Source organism: Eumetopias jubatus, unplaced genomic scaffold, assembly GCF_037043125.1.
Source record: "Eumetopias jubatus isolate StellerSeaLion01/CBP00866 unplaced genomic scaffold, mEumJub1_p1.0 scaffold_16, whole genome shotgun sequence".
Classification (NCBI taxonomy): domain Eukaryota; kingdom Metazoa; phylum Chordata; class Mammalia; order Carnivora; family Otariidae; genus Eumetopias; species Eumetopias jubatus.
Genome location: NW_028274822.1, coordinates 17,383,933 through 17,409,288, shown reverse-complemented (window position 1 = coordinate 17,409,288; position 25,356 = coordinate 17,383,933). Strand labels below are relative to the sequence as shown.

At 43.8% G+C, this 25,356-nt stretch overlaps 1 protein-coding gene across 5 annotated transcripts in view; it reads left to right on the top strand.

The window, feature by feature from the left end:
• NEDD4L (NEDD4 like E3 ubiquitin protein ligase) overlaps window positions 1-25,356 on the top strand; it is a 331,454-nt gene that overhangs the window by 280,839 nt on the left and 25,259 nt on the right. For 4 of the 5 annotated variants that reach the window (XM_028102915.2, XM_028102916.2, XM_088019632.1 and 1 more), the window contains 7 exons: window positions 862-1,059; window positions 6,453-6,530; window positions 7,967-8,021; window positions 12,243-12,301; window positions 19,213-19,278; window positions 21,007-21,236; window positions 22,730-22,851. In XM_028102915.2, the coding sequence (XP_027958716.1) occupies window positions 862-1,059; window positions 6,453-6,530; window positions 7,967-8,021; window positions 12,243-12,301; window positions 19,213-19,278; window positions 21,007-21,236; window positions 22,730-22,851 (808 nt within the window). Of the gene's footprint in view, window positions 1-861; window positions 1,060-6,452; window positions 6,531-7,966; window positions 8,022-8,131; window positions 8,186-12,242; window positions 12,302-19,212; window positions 19,279-21,006; window positions 21,237-22,729; window positions 22,852-25,356 lie in introns of all 5 variants that reach the window. The other variant, XM_088019631.1, reaches the window with a different exon arrangement.

The window sequence follows — 25,356 nt, the reverse complement described above, 5'->3', positions numbered from 1 at the left end:
CTCCCGCCTGAGTCCTGCTCTCGCTCTCATTCGGCTGCCACCACAGGTCCTTGTGCCGGAAGGGGACACCTCTCTTCCGAACTTTCTCCACTCTCGTTGTGTTTCGCTCTTGACTGCATAAATAACTCTCTCAAACACCAGCGCTTACGTTGCCTTTTAAAACAGCTGTTGCTTTGATCTTTTTTTTTTTCCCTCGACTGTAGGGCCTGTCATTGTATGGGCACACTCACATCTCGAAGCCATTGTGGGGCATCTGCTTGTGCACTCTCCTGTTTGTGTTGGTGCCATCCCTTCACATCACAAATGTCTGAGTTAGAGAAGCCAGAGAGCGAATGTTTGAAATTCTGAACTTGACCGTGTCTTAGAGCTAGCCGCGGGCCCGATCCCGGGGCTCCTGGTGCTGATGACCGGCAGTGGCTGTGATCGCTTCCGAACTGGGATGTGAATGCCATGGGTAGCAGCCGTGCTAGTCCCTGGGTACAGGGTTTTCTTTCTGTGCTCTCAAAATTGCCAACCCCTTCTTCATTAGACTGTGAGCTCATTAAGAGCAGGGGCGTGTGTTCCTCCACGCTCTGTAAAATACCATCTATCATGTTCAGTACAGAGCAGTGTGTTGGGTGTGTACTGAATAGCTACCCACGGACCTTGGTTATAAGTACTTGATGTGTTCATGTGTCTAACCAGCCGAAAAACTTTGAAAGTTAGATCAGTTGCAAAGTAAATGGATGACAGAAACAGGTTTCAGGAGCCTCTCTCCCTTGTGCCCCTCCAAAGAGGAGCGTTCCTTGTGTACCCAGGTTCATTTTGATACCTCCACAATAGCACCTGGTAAGAGTTCTAATGCTCGTTGTTATTCTTTAGGGTGCCAAGGATTCGCCCATACGCCGGGCTGTGAAAGATACCCTTTCCAACCCACAGTCCCCACAGCCATCACCTTACAACTCCCCCAAACCACAACACAAAGTCACACAGAGCTTCCTGCCGCCTGGCTGGGAAATGAGGATAGCACCCAACGGTCGGCCCTTCTTCATTGACCATAACACAAAGACTACGACGTGGGTAAGGCTGCCGCTTTTATTTGGTTCCATTTTTGTCACGAGGTCTGCCATTGATTCCTGCATTTCCTTACTCAGGAGCCCTGGTTCTTGGAGGGAGATTTCCCTGACCCCGAAGCATGGCCCCAAGGGGGCCTTCTCAGTCTACATCTGGACTCTGCACATGTGGGCCAGTTGAGGGGGGGGGTGGCCCACGGGGAGGGGGCTTCTGGGCACAGGCTTGTGGCTGCCTGTGGGATTGGTGCCAGGCTAGGCATCTTTCCTTCATAGGACTCCTGGAAAGCTCTAGTCCTGACACTACCATACTGGGGAGAAAGCTGTCGTGCTCCCCAGGGCGCCAGGAATTTGATGTCATGGCTTCATTTCCCATGATGCTGTAATTTTATTAGGAGCTCTAATCTTTTTTTAATCATTTCTTCTCATCAGTTTCTTTCTGCATTTCTATTGACATGATCACCTTGATTGGATGTGTCCTGTCAGTCTTCGTGGCTCACATCAGATTCGTGTTTTATACTCCTGTGCTCTGTCTCGTTCCTTTGTTGGGGGTCAAGAGATGCACTGAGGACTTTGGTTGTAAATTTGATGGCTCTTTTTGGTGAACGTTTTGTCAAAATTGGTTTTTCTGATCATGTCACTCTCCCATGTGCCCTTGAATCCTGCAGGAGAGAGAATGTGTTGTATTAACGAACACGATGAGATGAATCAGAGGTGCATATGCATATTTCTGTATGCCTCAGTCCATCCTTCATTCCTTCAGCTGACTTCATGGTGTCTTATTTAACATAGCCTGTAGTTCTTCTTTAGAAGTCAGTGGTATATTTCTACTGTGTTGATCTCTAGACCTGTGATTAAACCAAACTTGGTGTTCTTGTTTCTATTTCTGATGCTACAGGAGGTTTTGCTCTTCTTCCTGTTCCTTGTAATTCCCTGCGTAATTCTCCGGGTACGGAGCGTAGCTCTGTCCTCTGTCATCTGTGCTGCTTGCTTAGAACGGACGGTGTGTGAAAGCTGGTTGAGTTTGGGTGATGGTCGCTGGCCCAGCCATGCAATCTTAGGCTACCAGTGAGCACGTGCTTTAAGTTCCCATTTCTCGTGAAGACCCCCAAGTGTGTACAGTTGATAGAATAGTAGTATTGGGTCAGGAAAGAGGCCTGCACCAAAGTGGCCTAGATTGCTGCTCACACTTTGCCCGTGGTGAATGTTCACTGAGTCCCTAAAGGGCTCACTCTCTAAAATCTCTAAAATCCAGTGGATCTTGAAGCGGCATGTCTCCACGAGAACATTCTCTGCATTTGGGGTAGGACCATGCCTTTCTCCACCAAAGGCTAATAGCCACCATTCCCCGCGCGCACGCCCCCCCCCGCCCCCTCGCCACAGGGATAACCAAAAATGCCCCCACACAGCCTAAACACTCCTTATTGAGAACCACTCTAAAAGTTCTTCCTCTTCAGAGGTAAGGGGGTAGCCTGCCAGGGGAATTCATTTTTGAGATCTGGTGACATTTCATTTAGCAACCTCGTAACTGCTGCTAAGGCACGTGCTAGCATGTTGCTTTGTTCGACGTGCCTTTTTGCCTGAAGATAGTATTACAGGACTGTGGACAAGTTGAGAATGAAAGATAGGCAGCTCTTTGGAAAAGACAGTCCTAGGGATTGGTTTTTAGGTCTTTTTTTCCTCATGGCTGTGGAACCTGGGGCTGTCCTGCTGTGCTTTCCTGCCCTGAGCCAGAAATGGGAGCTCCAGAAATAGGGTAACTGTTGTCAGAGGGGATGGATTAGCCTACGGAGCCACTGCGGCTTGTCCGCATAAGCTGTGATTGGAGTCATTTGAACCAGCTTAGCAGTCAGGTCTCCTAACCTTTTCGCCGTCATTCAGGCCACAAGTGCAGTGTAAATACAGCTGGGCAGGTTTTATTTTAAACCGCACCAGCTTTATTTATTCCCTGCGTCGTTGCTGAATGAAACCCAGTTTGAATTTCCAGTTGCTCCTTTCCACCCAGATCCTTGCTGTTGACTCGTATACTCATTTAACATTTTAATGTGTTAAACCGGTATTTTGTTGCTGCTGTTGAAAACCCTTAAGGTAACAACTGGAAATTCCAGTGACTACGCTTCCTTGCTCAGCTCAGATGTGCTGGGCCAGCTACGTCACCCCTTCTAGACAGGGGCCTCTACAGAATGCTCTCCGTGGAAGGCACGCTCGCAAGGGCCTCTTTATTTCGATAAAGGGTGGAGGGAAGGGTAAAGACCATTTTCAGTTTAGAGCTGGTATGGGGTTCGCTGTGTGTGTGTGTGTGTGTGTGTGTGTGTGTGTGTGTGTGTGTGAAAGCGAACAGCATAGCTATTCTTAGAATGTGAGCTTTATAATGGAAACAGGAAGAGAAACTGGTAGGACAGGTTGAGAATAATGAAAATACTCATCCTGCCTCTGTCAGTGTGTATGCTCTTGCTTCCTACATTTAGCTAGCAGCGTGAAAAGATACGGGCCGACAGTTCCCTTATATACACTGATAGGGGCCGATTCCCTTTGAAGTCTTTTTATAACACAGAGCCTTTCGCACACCCGAGTAATGCACGACGTGTGCCAGCACTCTATCCAGGATAAAGTCAGACCACATCCAGGGAGCATCAGCCTGTCCCCACCTGGGTCAGCAGGGCCAAGGAAGCGTGCTGGAGGCCTCCACGTGCCTGAGGGCAGATTACGAGAGGCCTTTGGGTTGCCCATTTTTCCTGCTAAGGAAGCAGCCGGAAGCGTATATGTAAGAGTGTATTTATATCTTCTCCAGGACAAAGCATTGGCTTCTTTTTGTAGCAAGAAAGACTGTACCTTCATTAAGTGGCAGATTTGTTTTCTACCCAGGTCCAAACTAATAAAACTCTTGTAGCCGAGGCATGGTTGTTGACTTCTTCCAGGAAGGAAAAACCACAGCTGTTTCTTTGAACCAGCCAGCATTCCTGTATTTTACATATTTCTAAAACTCTGCTAGGAAACTTTTTTTTTTTTTAAGATGTTCAGCTTTGCCTTCTGTTCAAAAATTCTTCCAACCATATTGAGGGAAGCAGTTGTGAAATGGTGCAAGAATGTGCTCGTGGTGCTTGAGGACAGGGAGAAACTCCCACATGGGTTTTGCATATTTTGTTCATTTATATTCATGTTAATTTCTGTCGTTTGAAACATCATTAGTATTTCCGCTTATTGTCATCCTGAACGTTGTCATGAGTCTTGTGGGGCTGCCTTCACCTGCTCCACCAGCTGGGGGGGGGGGGGCGGTCCCTGCCACCTCGATAGTTCAGGAGACTCACTGTGGGGGTGGGCTCAGTAGTGCCCTCTCGGTTGACTGCCATTATTTTGACTTCTGATGGTATAATAAAATAATAGGACCCCAAGGGCCTCCAGCCCTCTCACGTTCTACGAATTCCAGGGTTCCATGCCAGGCCATTTTAGCAGACCTGAAAAATTGAGTTTTCTACTTCATGCTCCTCGTCCCCACATGCTGGCACTTCTCTGTAACTTCAGCTGCTGCTTTTCTGTGTGTGTTCTTGAAATCACCAGCTTTTTACTGATTGTCTTTCGCAGTAGCCCGTGCATATGATTCCATGGCTGGTCTTGCATGCAGCATCCGGAAGCTAGCATGGTCAGTGGCTGGGAGGGGGGTACCCGGGGGGCCCTGTGGTTGTGGCATCACCAGGTCCAGCTCATAGCTAGCTCTCAGTGGGGTGCTCCCAAGTTTTTCCTCTGTCCACAACCAACCTGTCACAAATACTTACCCAATTATCAGCTTATTGGACCTTATAAATCCAAAATCTTAGTGGGTCCGTTTACTGCACTGTTTGTATTCCAGTATACAACAGAATACTGGACCTATTTTATTCCTCTGATTACCCTTCAAAAAGGATATCAGTAAGGTTCAGGGTCAATATCTATCATAAACTGCTCACACAATTTATTTCTTCCATTAATGGTTTGCTCTAGTTAACAGAAAGCCAAGGTTGATTTTATTTTTTGATTTTGGAGGGTTTTTTTATAGACATTGCCAGTTCCAAAAATCTGTCATTTTGTTATAATCCAGTGATACTAACAGCTTACACTGTTGACTTGGGAAATTTTTTTAACAGCTTTCTTGGAGTATAACTCACATGTCCTACAGTTCACCTGTTTAAGATACACGAGTGGTTTTTAGACCATTAAATAAACATGTTGCAACCATCACTAATCAGTTTGAGAGCATTTTCATACCTACTAGCTGTCACAAAGTGAGTTTTATTATTGTCCAAGGTTTGTACCAATTATTTCATTTTTTTGTTGCCTTGGGAAAATGGTGAGGCAGAAAACCTTTTAGTGATCTGACAGCAGCAAAGTCTTTCATGTAATTGAAATAAAGTGTTTTGTTTTTTTTTTTTAATCTTAGGCTTCTTATTTGGTTGACAATGTGCTTTTCTGAGTTTTATCATTTGTTTCCTAATCTTTTGAGTTTAAAATGTGATTTCTCTAAGTTCCATTGCATTTTTGTTGGGTCTGTGTATGTGAGAGGGCACTCCCAGGTGCTCCCAGACTCTGGGTGAGAGCTCTCGGGCAAGTTCTTGTGGTCTCGGCAGCTCAGTGTCCTCATCTAAAGAAGCAGAGATCGTGTGCACAGCCTCCTAACAGGGCCGTTGCAAGATGAGACATCTGCCTGTTCTTTGTCAATTGTAAAGCATGACCCAAGATGCCAGAGCACGTATTTCCTTTTGTTGGTTCTTTGTAGTATCTTGTGAGCCATACCCCTTAAGAGAAGTCCTTGGCAAACTTCTAAGTATTGAGACATAAATGAGAATCTCATTTGCAGAACTTGATCAGGAATCTCAGTAAAGTTCTCTAGTGAGGGGTAGGAGACGTTATGTGACGAGGCCACCGAACTCTGGCCGGGACACACTTGATCCTCAGATCAGATTCACATCCTCTCCTGGAGATCAGGGAGTGGAAGGGCGCAGCAGGAATCTCAGGCCCTATGGAATGGCTGGCTGCCCTCACCCCACAGCTCAGTAGCCAAGAGAGACTTACGAACCATCCTCCCTACCCCTCCGCAAAACAGAGCCTCATCTTTTCCGGCAAACCACCATTCTGGTTTCCATAGTAACTTCCCTGCTGGGACTCTCTTCCTCTTCACTTGCTAGAGGTCTCGCGGAAAACACTTCACCTGTTATTTAAAGCTGTTCTGCCTTCACCAAGGACAAGGAGAAGAGTAAAATCTTGCTTGAGAGCTGGTCGGCCAGCCTTCCTGTACAAAGAGAGGTCCTCTCCTCCCCCCCGTGCAGGCCGGCGTGCAGCTTGGACTGCGATGCTCCGGAAGGGGAGGAGCCAATGACGTCACATACAGAGTCACTCTTAATGTCCTCTGCCTTCTACGTTTTCTTGCAGGAAGATCCACGCCTGAAATTTCCAGTGCATATGCGGTCAAAGGCATCTTTAAACCCCAATGACCTCGGCCCTCTTCCTGTGAGTACACTGCAGATGCAGGGACAAGTCTGAAAATGTTTATCCATTCATCTGCCCTGTGTGGAGGGAGATACCCTGTGGGCCTTCTCTTTCTCCAGGCTATTTTGGATCCCGTTGGTCTGTAATCTCTTCATAGAATTAGGTGCATGGCTGAATTCTAATAGTACATACAGCGGATGCCCCATACTTGGGAAAGAGGTTTCTGAGTTGTTTGCGGCTAGGAGAAGGTAGACCTTGTAACTAGGATGTAAGAGGCATTCTCCACATGTGATAGGTTAGGCAGCACGCATTTATTTTGTAACTTTGCAACCACTGGGTTCCATCCATATTGCTAATTAAGTCACTGGAACAGAAATATTAAAAACAGTGGGAGAAAAAGACCGAAGTGATCACAGGTGGTTTCTGTAAGTCATTAGCCTGCAGATATTTTAAGTGTTTTGCCCTTGTTGAGTACTATTTATAAAATTTAATTTTTCATCGGTTTATTCTCTTTGGGGAGTTGAACTCTATTTACTCCATATTAGATTTTGAATGAAACTTTCACCATACATCCTTCTCAGCCGCCTCCCCCCAGATCAAACAGCCTTACAAGGGCAGGAAGGTAGGGAGATTCAAGACTCTTGTAGAATGGAAGGGTGCTGGGAGTTCTTCTGAGGGGATTTTCCAAACTCAAGAACCCCTCTGTTGCCTGGTGTGTGGTATGTGATCGCACAACTTGAATCTAGGAAGGTTAGGGTTCAGTCTTCATTCGTCAGGTTTTACACAAATATCCCTCCCTCTCCAGAACTGTTTGGTTCCTAGGTCGAGATGGAAAGAGCCCAGAGAGTGCCAGAGACCGAGATTAGACGTGAAAGATCATGGGCTGTCCTCATGTGTTGGATTCCTGAGTTTCAGATAGCAAGTAGGCATCGTTCATATAATGAGGGCATACCAGCTTTACATTGGGAAAAAAAAATACCCAAATCCGTCTATTCCCTGAGTCCAAAGAGTGAGAGCCCACACCAGAGAATCTCAGGGTTAGGTCTTTCAGCCACGTGGTGGCAGGACTAAAGCATCTGTCTCTTGACATTTTTAAATTAACCTCCCTCCTCCCTTCAGTACTTGGTAAATATTTAATTAAATGAGCTATTCAGTCCTAAACTCAACTATTCCATGGAATGCTGGAGTTGCCCTTTGAAGCTTTTGAAGTAGCAAGCCCTGCTTCCTGTTCATCACACAGTGAGTGAAGGCTCCTAAGGCTGGCGAACATGTGATACAGTGTGTTGCTAGATGTTGTCATTAACTTGAAATGTTTGTGGCTTGTTCTTAATGTAACAGTGTACCCTAAAAGAGTCAAAAAGTGTCCTTAGAGTGTTTAAATTTAGCCATATTTTTAATTTTTTTTGCAACTGTTAGCTAATGTTTGTATTCTCTCTCTCTTTTTCTTCTAATACCAGCCTGGTTGGGAAGAAAGAATTCACTTGGATGGCCGAACGTTCTATATTGACCATAGTAAGTAGGTTTTTTTATAGACACGCAGGCATTGCAGGTAAAGGGATGGGGGGGACAGGGAATCATTCAAATATTATAGTGAAAGCTTTGTCATTTTACTCTTTGTCCAGGCAGCCAGGTGTTATGTGGAGAGCATGAGGCCAGAGAATCAGTGCCCTCGTACGGTACTGTGCATTCATCCCAAGTTTGCTTGAAAGGAGCCCACCAAGCTTTTACCCGATTTGATCTTGTGACCTATTAACTTTTTTCCCCCTTCATTAAAAAATTTTTTGGGTCAATAACCCCTTGATTTCTGCGCTTTTAATAAATACACTGTAGTAATAGAAAATAAGGTTAGAAGTTATAATTGAGTCAAAAATTTATGTGTGAGCAGTGCTTTGAAGCAGCATGTTAAGCACTGCCGTCAAGGGTCTTATGGCAAGAAGCCCGTTCTGACTTATTTTCTATTCATAGCATGTGTCTTTGCACCCGGCACGCTAATCTATATGGAGTTTGTGTCTTGAAATTACAGTATAGTTGCTCCAGCACCTATGAATAAATGTGTGGTTTCTCATTTCAACTAAAAGTTAAACTGATAAAGGTATTGCTTTTAGCTAGGTTTTTTTTTTTTTTTAAGGCAACATGTTCTCCATGGGAACATATTCGTATATCCCTTAGAACTTCTGAAAAATGTATATTTAAAAGAAGTTTGCAAGTGTGTGCAATTGGTAGTATTTTGTTCTTTGTTTTCATTTGGTTCCTAAAGATTAGCAAGTCTGCCACAGGTTTCTCCAGCCTTACATTCTCTTAACTAATCAAAAGTCCACCGATGAGCCAATTGTGGGGAGAATGGGCTACGCTTTGGTTTAAATTCGGTAATTCACGGTACTTAGGTTTAGTTTTGTCTTTGACCAGTAAAACTACTGAGGGTTTGCCTGCTGTCCAGAATTTTACAGTGAGCCTAAAATTGCTACCATAAATGCTATAAAATGTGTGTACCCCCACTTTTTTCTCTGATATGCTATTTGTAATTCTCATAGCATAATTTGTTGAAGGGAAGGGGGCACACACCTTTTTCCCACCAAGAACAAAAAACAATTCCTCTTTTAGTTTTTATGCTTTACAATTTCAGTTTTCAAAGGTAGATACGAATAATAATGATCTTTTTCTTAAAACAAGGTCTTAACCAGTAACACAACCTTGGTCTGCTACACACAGAATATTTCACACAGCATTGTGGCCATGTTCTGGCTGGTGATCTGATGTTGGGTCGGCCTGAAAAGAATTTCATGAATGTTCTTAATGGAAGGGTCCCAAAACAAGAAAAACTCTATCGCCAATAAAGTCCATCCCGGTGTATGTTAGAAATAATAAAGATCATAGATTATTTTTCGCCTGGTGTGCATACACCTAGTATAATATAGAGTAGATGCTTGATAAACGGTGACTTGAAGTTAATTTGTGGAGGGTCAGTGGTGAAGGCATGAGGAAGGTCATGTCCTTGGTTGGAAAGTGGAGAGAACTCGTCTTGGAGAAGCAGCAACGATGCCCACCCCAGGCTTTCCCTGCTTCTGTTCGTTGGGAGGCAGGAGACATGTTAGTTTTGCTAAATGGGCTGTTCCTTATTCAAGCCACCAGTCCCTCCAAGTGCTCAGCTCACTCCCTTCCCACTCCTCTTGCCAGAACGGGTAGCTTAAAGACGTCATGTCAGAAGAGATCAGGTATTGACATTGATTAAATAGCTCCTGTCTCGACCCTGGAGTAAAAGGTTAAGGGAAGATCTTGAACTGAATCGCTACCTCTCTTGGGGGTCATGTGGTGCTTCTTAAAGACCAGGTATGCCCCTCAGCTGTGAGTCAGTGGCCACGGGTGTCTCAGATCAAAGCTAGAAGAGAAAAAATTCCAGTGAGGGTGTAAAATGCTATTTTTGTCTTTCTTGCCAGCAGTCTTACCAAACCTGTTAGAAAGTAGCTAAATTAACTTGAGTTTCTCATTCTTCTCCTTCATTCTTGTCCCTTTATTTCAAATACAATGTCTGAGGACAAAAAACAAGTTTAGATTCAGAAGTTCTGGAAAAAGTGAGTAAATGGCCACTATACATTCATATCCTGTATTGACAATACTTAGCTGTAAAAATCGATCTGCATTGTAACCACATAGAGACCTGGGAGCCCCAGAAGGTATTTGCAGTGTTGGGTAGAGGAATGAACCAGCTTTGAAGAAGCAGAACAGGTGAGGACCACACTTGCTCGCCACGTGGCTGGGTGCCAGGGCTGGGGGCTGCCTGCAAAAGGACCTTAGGAACAGATTACTTTTCGGATGGATCCCAAGTGATAAGACACATTTATGCAGGAAAGCCCGAGGAGAGCAACCCCAGGAGGGAGAAAACATACAGATGTATGAAGGTGTGTGGACTGGGCCACAGTCTGTGACCTGTGGTGGGGCTGCAAATGGCCAGGGCACAGAGGAGGCACATAGGTCAAAGGGCGTCCGCCAGGGGTGGAAACTCGAGTCTGTCTCTTCTGCAGGCAGGAGGGAGGTCCTGAAGGTTTTTCTGGAGGGGCCTCACTGGTCAGATTTGTTCTTTCGAAAGATCCCTGTGGCAGAACTGCAAAGGAAGGCTTGAACTGGGATGAGTGAGCCCGAGGCCAGGGAAAGAGAGGGCACAGTCCATGGAAGCGATGCACCCTCCTGAAAGTAGCTTTCTCAGTGAGACGGGGAACAGAATGGCGGGAGCCAGAGGAGAATGGCTAGGGAGGGTAGGGGTGTAGCCTGTGCTGGGTTTGAACAGTGAATGCGCTATGACACAGGCATTTGGGAGCAGAGGAACACAGGAACGGGTTTTGTTCCTGAAAGATTATGGGTTTGGTTTTGGTAAGAGTTGGATTTGAGGTCACCATGGGAAATGTGGTTGCACGTGTCAAGGGTGGAACTGGACAGACTATGTGGGAGACGCCATGCGTAGGTAGTCATTAATTTACTTCTGCTTTGATGGTATCCAGGTGATAGGACTGTACTCCGGGGAGCCGTCACTCAGCTGTACTCTCTTTATTTGGTTTTCTTTTATTCTCCATCACAATGGCAACTTTTACTTTCCACATTTCTTATGCATGAGGTAAGGGGCCCAAAATGCCTTTTACTTCCATCACAGTTCTCTAAAACCATCGAAACATCTCACGTACATTACCTGCCAACGTGAATCTAGAATCATGTGCTTCAGCTGTTGGATTTTAAAACTTGACCTCTACTTTCATTAAAATAATTAAAATACCAGATTTGGAAAAATTCCTGGTATGGTCATTAAAACCAAATTTAATGGTTATTCTTATCAATCTATTTACAGAGTACATAGGAAATAAGCAGAATGAATATTCTTAATTTCCTTTTTTTTTTTTTTTTACCAACTTAGATTCCCTAAAACTCCAGAGAGAACCCATTCTCCCCCAGTCAGCCCTCTCCATACCCTCTCAAGCAAATCCATCACTGCCTCCTACACACACAGGAATCCCCGTGCACAGTCAGAAAACCCACGTGATTCAGGGTGCCCATGGCACCGTACCACCTACACCACTGGAGTAATTGTATAGGCGGCGTTGAACGTTCTTGCTGACACGGACTCATTTAGAAGAAAGAACACACTTCTCGCCAGCTTGACCAAAAGGGAGACCTTTCTCTGTCCTCTTTGCTCTATCTAATGCTCATTTTTTGGGACTCCTTAGCAGCTCTGATTTTTGCGTGCATATGAGTGACACGTATAATGGATTATTCTTTTGTCCAGTGTACAATTCTTAGTTGAAAACAGTTTTTCAATGCCATAAGCAAAGAAAAAAGTATTTGAAATGAGAAAAATTGTGTGTGTGTGTGTGTGTGTTAACTTTTTAAGGACTAAGACTTGTTATGCCTTTTTTCAGTTAAAGGAAAATCAAGATGAAATTATAAATCCTTGAAAGAACAGGGGTTTATAATTGAAATTTTGGCAGATTTTCTTGCCAAAAACAGTGTGAATAGATGGTTTGGCTTTAGTCGTGCATTTTTGATTGAGTGTTTTTAACTAAACAGTATGGGCAGGGGGGCTGGCATATAGAATAGGGTGCTCTTCTAACCCTGCAGTACTGAGTTATCTATTTTGGGGGACAGCTTTTGAAAAAAATCCAGAAATAATTCTTTTGAAAACATTTTTGACACAGAATAGATTTGAACTAATATGCTGATTTTTTTTTTTTTTAAAACACTAATTTTCAGATAGCAAAATTACTCAGTGGGAAGACCCAAGACTGCAGAATCCAGCTATTACTGGTCCGGTCAGTATTCTCAAGTTTTAACTCTTCAGTGTAATATTTGGCTTGCATCTAAACATGTATTTCTTGAGTATTACTGCTTACCCGGTGCCAGGGGCCTGGTGTGGTTGGCTAGTTTAGAATCGCCCCCATCTCTTCCTCACTGGAGTTCCTGGGTGGGATACAACTGCATTTGCCTTTTTGAAGGGCTTTCGCTGTAAAGGAAAAGAAAGTGCTTTGTTAATGGTAACAAACTAAACATTTCCTTTTCTCCTTTGTAAAAAGGTGGATTAAAGGTAAAACAATCAAAATGTCCTCTCTTCCTTTTTATACCAAGCCAAGCCCTGTATCTGTAGCATTTTGTCATTTCTTTTGGCCAAGAGTGGTAAATGCATGCTAACAAATTTAAGCTGTATTCTGACTCTCTTCCAGCGTGGAACGTCTGGAAAAGTTTGGGGGAGGTTGTAGCCAACCTCTGGAGCTGGCAGAGTTAAGAACTTTTGTCTCTGTTGACCCACTAACTTCCTCGCAGTCCCCACGTATACGCCGGGTGCAAAAGGAAGCTAGGTAGAGCACCCTCTTAAAATACTGCCGCACGCTGTGTTCATAAGGACTTGGTCCCGAATACCGCATGGGTCACAGTCATCGGCAGGGAATGTACCAGCCTCTCTGGTCAGTGTTCATATGAGTGTGGGGAGCTAATTTGGAATTACAGGAAACATATGGCATCAGCAAAGCATTGCAAACTTGGGAATCTGCTAAAAACTGGAGGAGCAAAAGGAAATAAAGCATATTGAATGCTGAGCTAAGAGGCCCTTAGGTATTTTTATAATACTGCTTTTGTGGCTTTAATCTGATTCCGTTCAAATTAGGTTTTGAATTACAAAGGTAAGTCTGTTTGAAAACTTAAAAGGTAATACCATGAAAACCTACCTTGATGCTTGACATCCCCTTAGTTAATTTGTTGGATTTGTTTATTGGCTTTGTTCAGCTGCTTTGCTACTGTGTAACACAAAGTGCCCAATCATACCTCAGTTAAAGCAGCCGCTTTTTATGTGACTTCAACACCTGCCTTACTACCATGGCTTCCTTTTGATATATTCACAGTCACGATAAGGTGTTAAGAGTCCTGTTTTCTCTTCTACATCATGGGAAACGTATTCGGGAATCAAGGCTGTTTTCAAGTGACAGAGGACTTTTGACATAATTCTGAAACCTTTTGAAATATCTCTATCACTTATCGATCATCTACCTTCACTCAAACACTGTTAGTTCTTTTTGCTATTGAAAATTGTTTAGCATCATAAATCCAAGTAAATTTGACCCAAAGAAAGATTTTTTTTTTTTTTTTTTACTAACGAATGAGCCTTGTTTACTCTTTCCTTAGTAGTAGGATACTTCTTTCAGGAAGAGCATGTGTATTTAGGTAATTATCCACTTAATGTAGACAGCTGGCTTTTGTTGTCATTCAGTTCTGAATATTTGGTAATTTCCATGATTTCTTTCTCTCCTCGACTTATAAGTTATTTAGAATGTGCTTTTCGTTTCTAAGAGTATGGAAGGGTTTTTGCCTATCCATTTCTTACTAATTTTCTAATTTTACTGCTTTGTGGTCAGAGAATATTATCTATGGAATATTGATTACCAGATATTTGAAACTTCCTTGGCAGCTTGGCCATTTTTTTATAAATGTTCCTTTTGTGTTTGAAAAGAATGTGTATTCTGTCTTTGTTGGGTATAGAGTTCTTTATATGTCCATTAAATCAAGCATATGGTGTTCAAATTACTCATTTCCATCACTGCTTTTTTTTCCTGGCTGTTCTGTCTACCCAAGACAGTAGTGTCAGACTCTCTGATGGCAAGCATGGCTTTATCAGTCAAGTTACATTCACTTTTTCTTCTTAGTATTTGCCTGGTATGTCTTTTCTCCCACTCAATTAGCTGTATTTTTTCTCTTTTATTACCTTCTATTAGATTGATAAAGTGCCCTTTATTTTCTTTCATTTTCTATATTCGCTTGGAAGTTGTATTTTCTATTTCTGTGCTTACATTAACATTTTTAACCAACGTACTTCATGACAAAATTAATTGCCCTCTACTCTGCTCCTGAGCAAAATGGGACTTGAGGGAACTCTCATGCCATTCTTCCCACTTACTTTCCATTGTTCAGCAACATTTTAAAACTTTCCAAACAGCCATTGATATTTTATCTTTGTTCTCAATGGCCAGTGCTTATTTCCTTCCCTCATATGTAGGCAGATTTCTTTGCCCACCATTGGTTCTTACACCTGCTGTTTCCAGGTTATCTTCTGAATGAAGTATGGTTCCAGATTCTCAGAGTCTACAGATCGGCAGCATCAGAATCGTCTGGAAACTTGTTAAGAAATGCAAATCTGGGAGTCCCAAGCCAGGCCTACTGAAAATCAGTAACGTTGGGGGTGGGCCCAGCAGTCTGTTTGGACACACCCCCCTAGGGGTGGTGATACCCCCTGGAGCAGCACTGTCTGAGAGTGGGAAGCTCTTTAGTCTGAGGGAGAATTTCTGACCTCTCCGTTAAATGACAGTTCAGCTCTGAAGCCTTGGCTAACAGTTATTTTCCTAATACTTTGGAGATCTTGTTTCTTGTCTTCTGGCCTCCACAACTGTTGAGAAGCTTGTTGTTGATTGGCATTTTTTTGATGGGTAAATCTTCTCTCTGGCAGTTTTGAATTTTCTCTGTGACGTTGGTGTTGTATAATTTTACTCTCATGAACCTAAGTGTGGATTTCTTTATATTGATTCTGCTTTGGACTCATTGTAATTCTTCAATATAAGGACCCTGTCTTCCCTCCATTCTGGAAGATTCTTGGCAGTTAGTTCTCATACTGTATCTTTGCCATTCTTCCTGGTTATCTGTACCAGTAATTCCTCCTAGGTATGTGATTCACCTTTACCTTCTGTCTTCCTAATCTCTTAGTTTTCCAGTTTTCCATCTCTCTCTCTCACTCTCGGTCTCTCTCTCTCCCTCCCTCAATCTCTAGCTCTCTCCATTGCTGTATTATGGGCTTAGCTCTTCCAGCTAATTCTTTTTTAAGCTTTTTATAACCTACCCTTTACCAGTTCAGTGTGTCTGTTATTTCATTAACTGTGTTTAATTACTCATCGTTCTATTGGGTCTTTTTAAATTTGCTTGGTCTTTTCAGTTACTGTTATTCTATCATGTTCTTCCATTTTTTTATTTTCTTTTTTAATTCGTACTTAGCTCTCTAATCATACTTAAAATGCTTATTTCATATCCTCTTTCAGATTATTCTGTTATCTCTGGCCATAGGGGCACTAAATCTCCCACATGTTGTGTCTGTAGACTCTCCTCAGTGGTAGTTCAGTTTATAATTTGTGTGTGTGCGCTCACCTTTCCCCCCCCGCCCCCCCCGCCCCGCCATGAGGCATTTATAAGACCTGACCTGTATTTACCGTTAACTTCTTAGCTTGGGATCATGCAGGCCCAGTTAATATAACTGTGGACTTCATACCCAGTTTGGTGTAGGCTTAGAGTATGAATTTATCACAGGTCTGTTTCTTTTTGTTTTTCTCTCGTTTGTGGTCCTGGACAGAAGGTAAGCTTCCTTACAACTTCCCTGGGCTGGCGGGTAGTTTTCTTGTCCCCATGTCAGATGTAGGTTTTAAGCAGGGAGCTCTGCTCTTACTCCCTAGGTCATACAGACTAGTAGGCCAACTTCCATGTCCCCGTCTGTGGATTAAAACCCCAGCCCAAGCACCCAGTCTAGGTCCAATGCCCACTTCTTTAATTTTAAGTCTTGCTGCTTATCTGGAACCTCACATTTCTCTTTTTCCCCCAAGTTTTAAAAAATACCCCAGAATCAGGGAGGGGGGTCCCTTTCTGTGACCGCTCAGCGTTACTGTAAGTCAGTATGCCCTCTGTGTTACAAGCATCACCAGTGGAAGTGTTGATCCAGTGCTGTCCGTGCTTACTACTCTTATGAATACTGTCTTCATGTTCGTGTCACGCTTTGTACTTGGCCGAGAACTTTATAATCAGCTGCTTTGAAAACTCCAAGCAGTCCCCTCAGGAAGGCAGGGAAGATGTTGTTGTTCCCAATTTGTCAGAAGTTCGGAAAACTAATTGTGTCACCCTTAGTTCCAGCAAATGCCAAAAGTCAAAGTGAAGCTGCAGGTGCACTGACCTCACCCGTGTCTCCGTGTCAGACGCGAGCCGTCCTCCGTAAGGAGCTCCGGCGCCGGGTGGGCTAGAACGACCTGAAAACGTTCAGACCCGACTTCTCTAATACGTCAGCTCGTCACTTGTGCTCAGAATAGAAAACCTATTTGAGAAAGAGCAAAGGGCTTGAATCAACAGACGTGTTAAGTTCTGATGCAGGCTTTATTTTGTAAGTTCAATTGTACGTAAGAAAATAAGATGCCAGATTTTCAAGAGAGAGTCAACAATCCGGCCAGTCCAGTACAAGACATGGACCACCCTTGGAAGTGTCTTCAGAGGCTCTGCGTTATGGATGTCTTTGTCCTGCTACGCTGTTGGCTTCTGTTGAGGAGATTGTAAAAAACCTCCTTATTCCACTTCTTATTCCTAAGAACTCTCTCTAGAGAGAGAAGTAAGTATTGGAGGAGGATCAGGATTTTTCCATTTTCATGCCTCGTTCCCCAGAAGAAGAAAGACCAGAAATATCTCAGCGTTTTATTTCCACCCACATGTAATCGGCACCTCCCAGTTAAAGTCAGACAGGAGAGCAGAGAGCACAGGCTGGGGGCAACATTTTAAAATATATCCCCTCCCCATCATTTAAGACTCTTGAACTTGTATTTTAAGCCTTTCCTCAACATTTTCGGGGGAGGGGGTGGACACAAAACCAAAAAATAATAGGCTGGGAATCACAGATTTTTGGAAATGGAAGAGCCTTGAAGTGCTTCTGGTCCGTTTCTTCTTAACATGAAGAAATTCTGTCGTCTGGAGGGTCCATCAACATGGCTGGCTGGCGTGGGAGTCTGCCTTACAAGCCAGGTCCGCTGAAGCTGGCCTGAGATAGTGAAAGGACATTGAGCTTACGTTCCCTCTGTCACAGTTCAGCGTAGCTAAGAGCATCGGCTGAACGCGTTCCTTCTCGAGATTTTACACACACTGCTTTCTAGTGATTTATTCCCTCCTGTCACTGTGGGTTCGGCTCAGATGTCCCTTCCTCAGAGCTGTCCCTGACTGCTCGTACCATAGCCTGCCGAGAGCTCTCTCTCAGCTTTTCCTCAATACATTCACCACTCTTCATTTATTTCCTACTGCCACGTGCACACAGTAGCTTGCAAGCTCCAGGAGGGAACAAGGGAAGAAATCTTTGGTTGATGTACCATTACTTCCCTAGCACCTAAAATGCCCTGGCGCACAGTAGGTGCTCAAGAAGCATCTGTTGAATGAATCAGCAGAGGAACCACCAAAGAGTGAATATGCAGGAAATCTTAGTATGTGATGGGCTGTAGTGTTAGTGGAGCCAAAAACATGACATGGCTTATGTCAGAACATTGTATCCTTTCCCTCATTTTGGTGGTTGTCCAGATATTGGCAAAATTTCTACATTTCCTAGAATAAGGATTCATACATGGTATCATCAGACTAAACACGGCCCCAAATAAATATGATATGTGGTCAAATCTAGTGCTCAATGGAAAATCAAATGAAGAATGGCTTAAAAACTAAGAGCAGACCCGGGGTACCCCTAAATTGTCTGTAGAATGTTCTTCGGATATATAAACACATTGTCTTTATTGTTCTTGAGTTACAAAGCAAAACACTGACATGATTATTGTTTTCTATAAGAGTGGTTATTTTTGTTTTGGCTTATTGTTTGTGTGATTGTGTCTTAAAATAGTATGAAGGAGGGAAGCTTTGGTTCCTCACTTCTCCTCTTTCTGAAAGTGTAAGGTGGTGGTAGGTTTGGAGTCTGGAGATACTTTACTAAGGATCAGTGTATTTTGTTAGCTTAGCCCAAAATGATATCAGCAGAACTGTTCTTGCCCAAATTCATACTATTTGTGAAAAAGCAACAAGTTTTTCCGAGTATGAGGCCGTCCTAGTCCATGTGTGTGCAAAAGCCGATCTTCTCTGCTTCGTTAAAAAAATTAGAAGCCTTTTCGGTAGAGCCTGAAGTCCGGGCTCCGGCTCTCAGATATTGTAAGCCACTTTACAACATAGCAAGTTAAGAATATAAATGACTACATTAAAAGGTTATTACTTCTCCGGGAGAGATTCCAGAACTTTTGGGTAATGAAAGCTAACCCAGTTACTGAACCCACACCTTTGGTACCGTCACTCTGCTTCCTAGATAAGCCATTGCAGATTTAAAGAAATCCCTGCCCAAGACTACTAACTAGTAAGAGGCAAACCTTCTGACTCCTAAATCGAAGGTGTTTCCAGAATGCTATCTACCTGATTGTATATTCCTTGATAAGAGTATCAGTTCACTGGCCTTGTTATTTTATTTCCTCCCCATGGTTTTTAAAAGCATGAAGAGTCTTTTCAAAATGACCACATAGGTCATTTTGGGTTTTGTGTTAAAGAATCATAGCCAGTAACTTTTATCTAAACTTACAACAACAACAACAACAACAACAACAAAAAGGTTACACCCTAACTCCCATTTAGACAAAAGTCACATGGACAGTATATTTGGTTTATGTGGCATATCCCTTAAAAATGATTTCTTGAATATCAGTACAGTTGTTTTCAGGGGTGAAAGCCCCCCCCCAATACAGTGCCGATTAGCCTCAATCATTTCTAGAACTTTCCCGTGTACTATGATAAATTTCAGTGATAATATTATGGAGAGTGAGAATTTTAAGGTTTATGATTCGTGAAATTCTGTGAATGTTGGCTCAGTATACATAAAATTTCAAGTGTATTGTTTATCTATATTTACAAATTTATCTTCCAGGCTGTTCCTTACTCCAGAGAATTTAAACAGAAATATGACTACTTTAGGAAGAAATTAAAGAAACCTGTGAGTAACATGTCTTCCAAAAATGCTGTTTTAGTCGTCTGTAAGTTGCCAAAGTTACTTCAGTGAGAACAACTTGTGTGTTTACCTTTATGTGTATACTAAAAATACTCCCTTACTTTCCCCATTGCACTTTGATCCAGATCTTCAATCTGAATTTTCTTTTTAAGAGACCTGGTAAGTGAAGACTAACTTAGTATTACATATCAAATCAACCTGAATGGTAATTTCTCATGTAATAATAACAAGGTAGAAATGATTTTAGTGGGATATAAAATAATTCAGGACCTAGTCAAAAAATGTGGGGAACCCTGCGGTCGTCATCATAAAACCTAGACTCTACTCAGAAAAATGTTCCCATCCTTCCCTCCCAATTCAAAAGTATAGTTTTAATTATAATTATAACACAAATACAATTTGCCAAATATATTTGGCATGTTAAGAACGAGTATAATTTTCAGATTAAAATTCTCAGTGGGAAACCTTGTGAGGTTTTTACAGGCTGCGTTTTAAATCACAGTATTACATTTTCTCCTGGCACATCCTCCCCGGATCTTCAGCACCGTGTCTTCTGTCTTCCTGTCTGACGTCACCTCTCTGGTGCAGGTTTTACCAGTTTTCCCTTCAATGTGCACACTCATGGTTTCTGCACCGGCCACCGTTTCTTGGCTTCCTCCCCTTGGGAAGAGGAGAGTACTGGGCACAGCTCCCCTCACCCCAGTCTGCCCGGGCTCCATCGTGGTCTCTCCCACTCCGTGCCCTTGGCTGATGCCTCTTTTCTGGGCCTCTGCAATGGGCAAGGCACTGGGGACATGCAGGTGCATGAGACAGTCTCTGCGTCGGGAGCTCCCACGTTTGGATCCTCTCCCTCCCAGCGTGCTGATTCAAGTAGCTCTTGGATAACTGCCTTGAAAGTGACTCTGATAAACACACATAAAATTCCTCAGTGTTATTTAGTGAGTAACCTAATGTCCCCCAGTAGCTGGGGATGACTTTGTGGACGGGAGCCTGTCATACCGTGGCACTCCTGCTGGGGTGTCATCTGCCGGGAAACCCCACTGCAAATCCACTTTCAGAGCAAGACTAACCCTGGTCCTCCTTTTTCCAGGCAGCAGTGATTCACAACTTCGCTCAAGTGCTTGTTGATGTTCATGTTCTTTAACCGTGACCTTTGCCATGCTTTCCCACAACCTGGCATGATCCTCGAGGTCCCACTTCTCATGGCACCAGAATTAGCTTGTAGGCATCATGGATCACATCTACCAGCTGGAGACCCTGCCAGAGTTGAGAATGCTCTCAACTGGGCCAGATGGGAATTGTTTTCTGGGTTTTGATGACCTGGACTGACATCCCTTTCTTCGACAGAAGCAGTATCGAGAGTTGACTATATTTCAGTGGCCAGTGGTGGACAGGTGCCTCACGGTTGTTTATAAAAGGCGGGGAGAGGATGATTGTCTTTTACTCCACATAGTTTCTTGTGCCTCATGTGTTGCTGGCTCCGTCCAACAGCTGCTGGTTCATGCTCTGTGTATCTTATCCTGACGTGGTGGGCCTCGATGTCTGTGTGAATAAAATCCCTGAAGGAGGGAATCTCAGTTGGAGCCCTTGGTCACTGCTTGTTTATTTGAATTGAAGACTGCCATCATTTCTACTCTTTGTTGTTTTTCTCTGTTCAAAAGTAAGATGTGTATTTGCTGTGTGATTACGTGCTTGTTTTCTTCTTTCATGTAGGCTGATATTCCAAATAGGTTTGAAATGAAACTTCACAGAAATAACATCTTTGAAGAGTCCTATCGGAGAATCATGTCTGTGAAAAGACCAGACGTCCTGAAAGCCAGACTGTGGATCGAGTTTGAATCGGAGAAAGGTCTTGACTATGGGGGTGTGGCCAGAGAGTGGTTCTTCTTACTGTCCAAAGAGATGTTCAACCCCTACTATGGGCTTTTTGAGTATTCTGCAACGTAAGTATGCGGAGTGCACTCAGAATGTGTCTCCCCGCCCCCCCCCCGAAAGAGTAATTAGTAATGAATTTAAACCTAATGGGAGAATGAGCGGCTCAGTCATTCGAGGTGAATTAACATTGCTGATTTCAGCACTCCCCTCCCCCCCGTAAGTCTAGAACAGGTTCCGACTCTACAAGGTGAAGTAATGTACTCTGCCTTGTCATTCGGGTTCATATAATTGAAGTGGAAAATGTGCTGGGGACTTATGGTTAGGAACAAGAGGCAATTTTCATTTGTAATGTTATGGTAATTCAGGAGGATTTGTCAGTGTCAGAATTCAGGAACTCATCAGGTTTTGAACAAGAATAGTTTCTGAGGTTCTGCTCAGAGGCAAATGATGGCAAACTTTGAGGACCCATTCTTCAGGATATAAAGGACCGTTGGTCTGTATTGGTCTGTAAGGGAAGAAACAGATTCTCCCTTGTATTGGGATTTTATCTTCACCAAACAGAAACTGAGGCAGAGTTAGTTGCATTCTCAGGAATCAGACAGCCACGACTCACAGGGTCGGGAGCTCCTTCCAGGCTTTGGAGTCTCCAGAGGCTTCGGCTGAACCTGAGGCCCCGGTAGGATAGTCATTGACCTTGCTGAAGGGCCACCTGTGCCGTCAAGGGACATGGGTTCTCCCGCATCATCTCCTGGGAGCTCTCCATGGTTGCTTTAGCCAAGAGTTCCCATTTTGTTTTTTTTGTTTGTTGTTGTTCACCATGAGCACCGTGAGAAAGCCTGCTATGTGAAATTGATAAAACCATTGAAGTGGAGGGCAGGGTAGGGAGGCAAGACCCTTATCTCTCACCCACATTCCCAGAGATTCCCCCCCCCACAGGGAATCCCTGTGGAGCCCAGTTTGAAAACCACTGATCCTCAAGATCTTGAGACCAAAGAAGGATGATTAGATAAACGTGAACATTTTGAGGTTTGTATTGTTGAGACGGCTAAATGCTACTTCCATTGCCCTTGGAGCCTTTCAGGGCAGAGTGGTGGCCAGACCAAGGGTTGGGTCCATCGGGAAAACTTTTAATCTCCAAACCACAAGTTTTTCAAAGGAATTAACCCTCATCCTCACAGAGAAAACCTGTAGTACTCACGTCATTGGCAGTCGACACATGGCCCCTCTGTTACATGATGTTTCTCGTGTTCCCAAAATACTTGACTGAACCATATGCAATTGACATTTTTTATAGAGCAAAAGTAGTCAAATATCAACAGTTTCTGGTGATGTGACTTACATAGGGCATGTGCACCTGCTCTGTTAGACCTCAGTCGGTCACAAAGAGGCGAAACAGTAAGTCACGTTCTCTAGCTTTTACGCCTTTTTCCATTGGGTACAGAATGTTTGCAGGTGCACTGTGCAAGTCTAAGGACTGGTAGCAAAGGAGAATTCAGGTCGACCTGTTGAATTTCTTATTTAAAAGTATGATTACGCTTTACCTCTCTCTTCCTCCCCAAAGGGACAACTACACACTTCAGATCAACCCCAATTCAGGCCTCTGTAATGAAGACCATTTATCCTATTTCACTTTTATTGGAAGAGTTGCTGGTCTGGCAGTATTTCATGGGAAACTTTTGGATGGTAAGTTACTGAAATGACACAAAGTGACCAAAGTAGGACAGTGCCGTTTGTGGTTCCTTACTAGGTGTCCTATCTTTCACATCACGATGTTATGCAAAAGTTTCACTGATTCTCTGTAATTGGATAAATTGGTTTTTTGGTTTGCCCGTAAAAGAGGTGCTTTTCCCTGGTGTCATCCTAATTTGAGCACTGAAGACATAGTGTCTACACAGTTTAAAAAAAAAAAAATTTTTTTTTAACCTTACACTGTAAAGCACAGAGCATTCTGTATTTGCACATTTTCTATGTTTTCCAGAATAACTTTTTTTTTTTTTAGCAAGAGGTATATTTGGTGACAGATGGAAAAGCTAATTGAAAAGTTAATTAAAATGATCTAATCCATCCAATATCCTGCTATTGTTCCGTTTGTCCCCAAATTATTATTTTTGAATGTGAAGAGATTGTAAGTAATTTCAAAGCAATGCTATCACTCAGCGAAGAGATTGACCCTGGGATCACTGCTAAAACAGATGGCACAAAAGAATCTCTGTATTATTTAGAGCATATAAGTGATGGAAGAATTTCAAGGTATACTTAAAGTTAGAAGTCAGACTCCCTCCCTGGCTGGATCTATAGGCTTCTTGGTAGTAAAGACCTCTTCTGCATTCAGTCGCTTCAAAGTAATGCCCATAAGAGGGCATTACAGAAATCATCAGTGAGGAAATTGAATCTGAAATATTTTTGAAGGGGGCGCCTGGGTGGCTCAGTCGGTTAAGTGTCTGATTCTTGATTTCAGCTCAGGTCATGATCTCAGGGTCATGAGATTGAGCCCCACAAAGGGCTCTGTGCTCAGCAAGGAGTCTGTCCTCCTCACTCGACCCCTCCCCCAGCGAGCACTCTCTGTCTCCAAAAAATAAATAAAATCTTCAAAAATACCTATTTTTGGCATGAAACAGTTGAGGATAGAAGGCAGAGAGTAAGATTTCGGGTTAGAATTGTAATTACCTACCATAGAAAATGAGGTTTTATGGGGAAATATGTTAATTGTGTTTATGGAACCTCAGCTATTCCAAAAACTAATCGATGTCCCCTCTGTACTTTTCCCTTTAATATATTTTCACTGGTAATTGGTAGCTGATATTTGATCCTCTCATTTCATATTTTATTTTTGGTTGGGAAAGTAAACTTTTTTTTCTGATTAGAAGGAAGCCACAGTCATTATTTATGTATATATAAAATATATACATATACACAGGGTGTGTGTAAATATATTTTAATTTGCAACTTTGGAGTCATGCCATAAATTATTTCAGCCTATGCAGATTCATTTCAGCTTTCTCAGAGGTCTGTTTATTTACCTTCTGCCAAGTGAGAAGGCATTCTTAGTTGCTTTGGAGAAATCTAGAAAGTAGAAGATAGGATCCTGACGTCAGTGAACGTCTGTTCTCTTGGGGCGGGGGCGTGGTGGCGAGCAGAAGAATCGCAGCGACAGGAGAAGGAGGCACAAGGAACAGGCCGAGGAGAAGGCAGCTTGGCTGGAGGGCCGGGGAGCGTGTCGACCACGCTGTATCTCCCCTCGAGGGTGGGGTAGGATTTACGCATTTCGAAGCTGGGATCACTTTGGAGCCAGGCTCCATGGAGGGAGCAGCGGGAAGGGGCAGGAACATGTCGTGGAGTGGAGGAGACTGCCACACGGGGGGACAACAGTGTATCTTAGCAGTTGCAGAGTTAAGAGCCAGAGTGCCCCCGGGTGTGGGCTCAGAATGTGAGTGCCCCCTGTAGGCTGAACCTGTGCGCTCTGCAGGTCAGCGCACCGCTGCCTTCTGCTGGTTTCCTCCGTTTACTACCTTTTACCTCCCTAGACCCCGAAGGTTATTGAGCCAGCAGGGTGGGGAATATGCAGCAGAGCACCGGGACAGATTGGATGGGGCAGGGGGGCGAGGGTGAAGGAGGAGGGGGAGAAGGGCCCCCTGGGAGGAAGTGGCGCCCAAGGGATGCCGACTTGCCCTTGGGGAAGGCAAGTCAGGGTCCCTGCGGGCCACCTCTGTGGTGGTGGAGTCCACCGCCATAGGCCTTCATCCCCCTCCCCTGGAAGCCTGCACAGCCTTCTGAGTGGTCTCCCTCATTTCCCACTTGCCCCCTTCCATGTTTTCTCCCCATTACTGCCCAGTGATCCCCAAGTGCAGGTGAAATTTTCACCTGGCTTTTCCATGACACGGGAGCCCCACAGGCAGCAGCCTGGCTCTGCAGCGCCCCCTGCTGGCTGTGTGCTTCCCAGTCCCCTCTCCGGCCTGTCCTCAACCTGGCCCACCCCTGGCAAGTCTGTCTTGTCCCCTCCGCTTCCACTGCTCTTTTGTCCTCTTGTTCATGTGCCTTGTTTGAGCTGCAGACTCCCGCTTGGCCCTGACTTTTTTCCCCCTCCTTAGAAACCTTTAGACCCCTTCCTGTTGTACTATCCTGCCTGAGCCCTGCCTTCCCCTAGGCCAGGCCTGGCCTCTCATTCAACCTGAGGGCAGCTTCATTTTT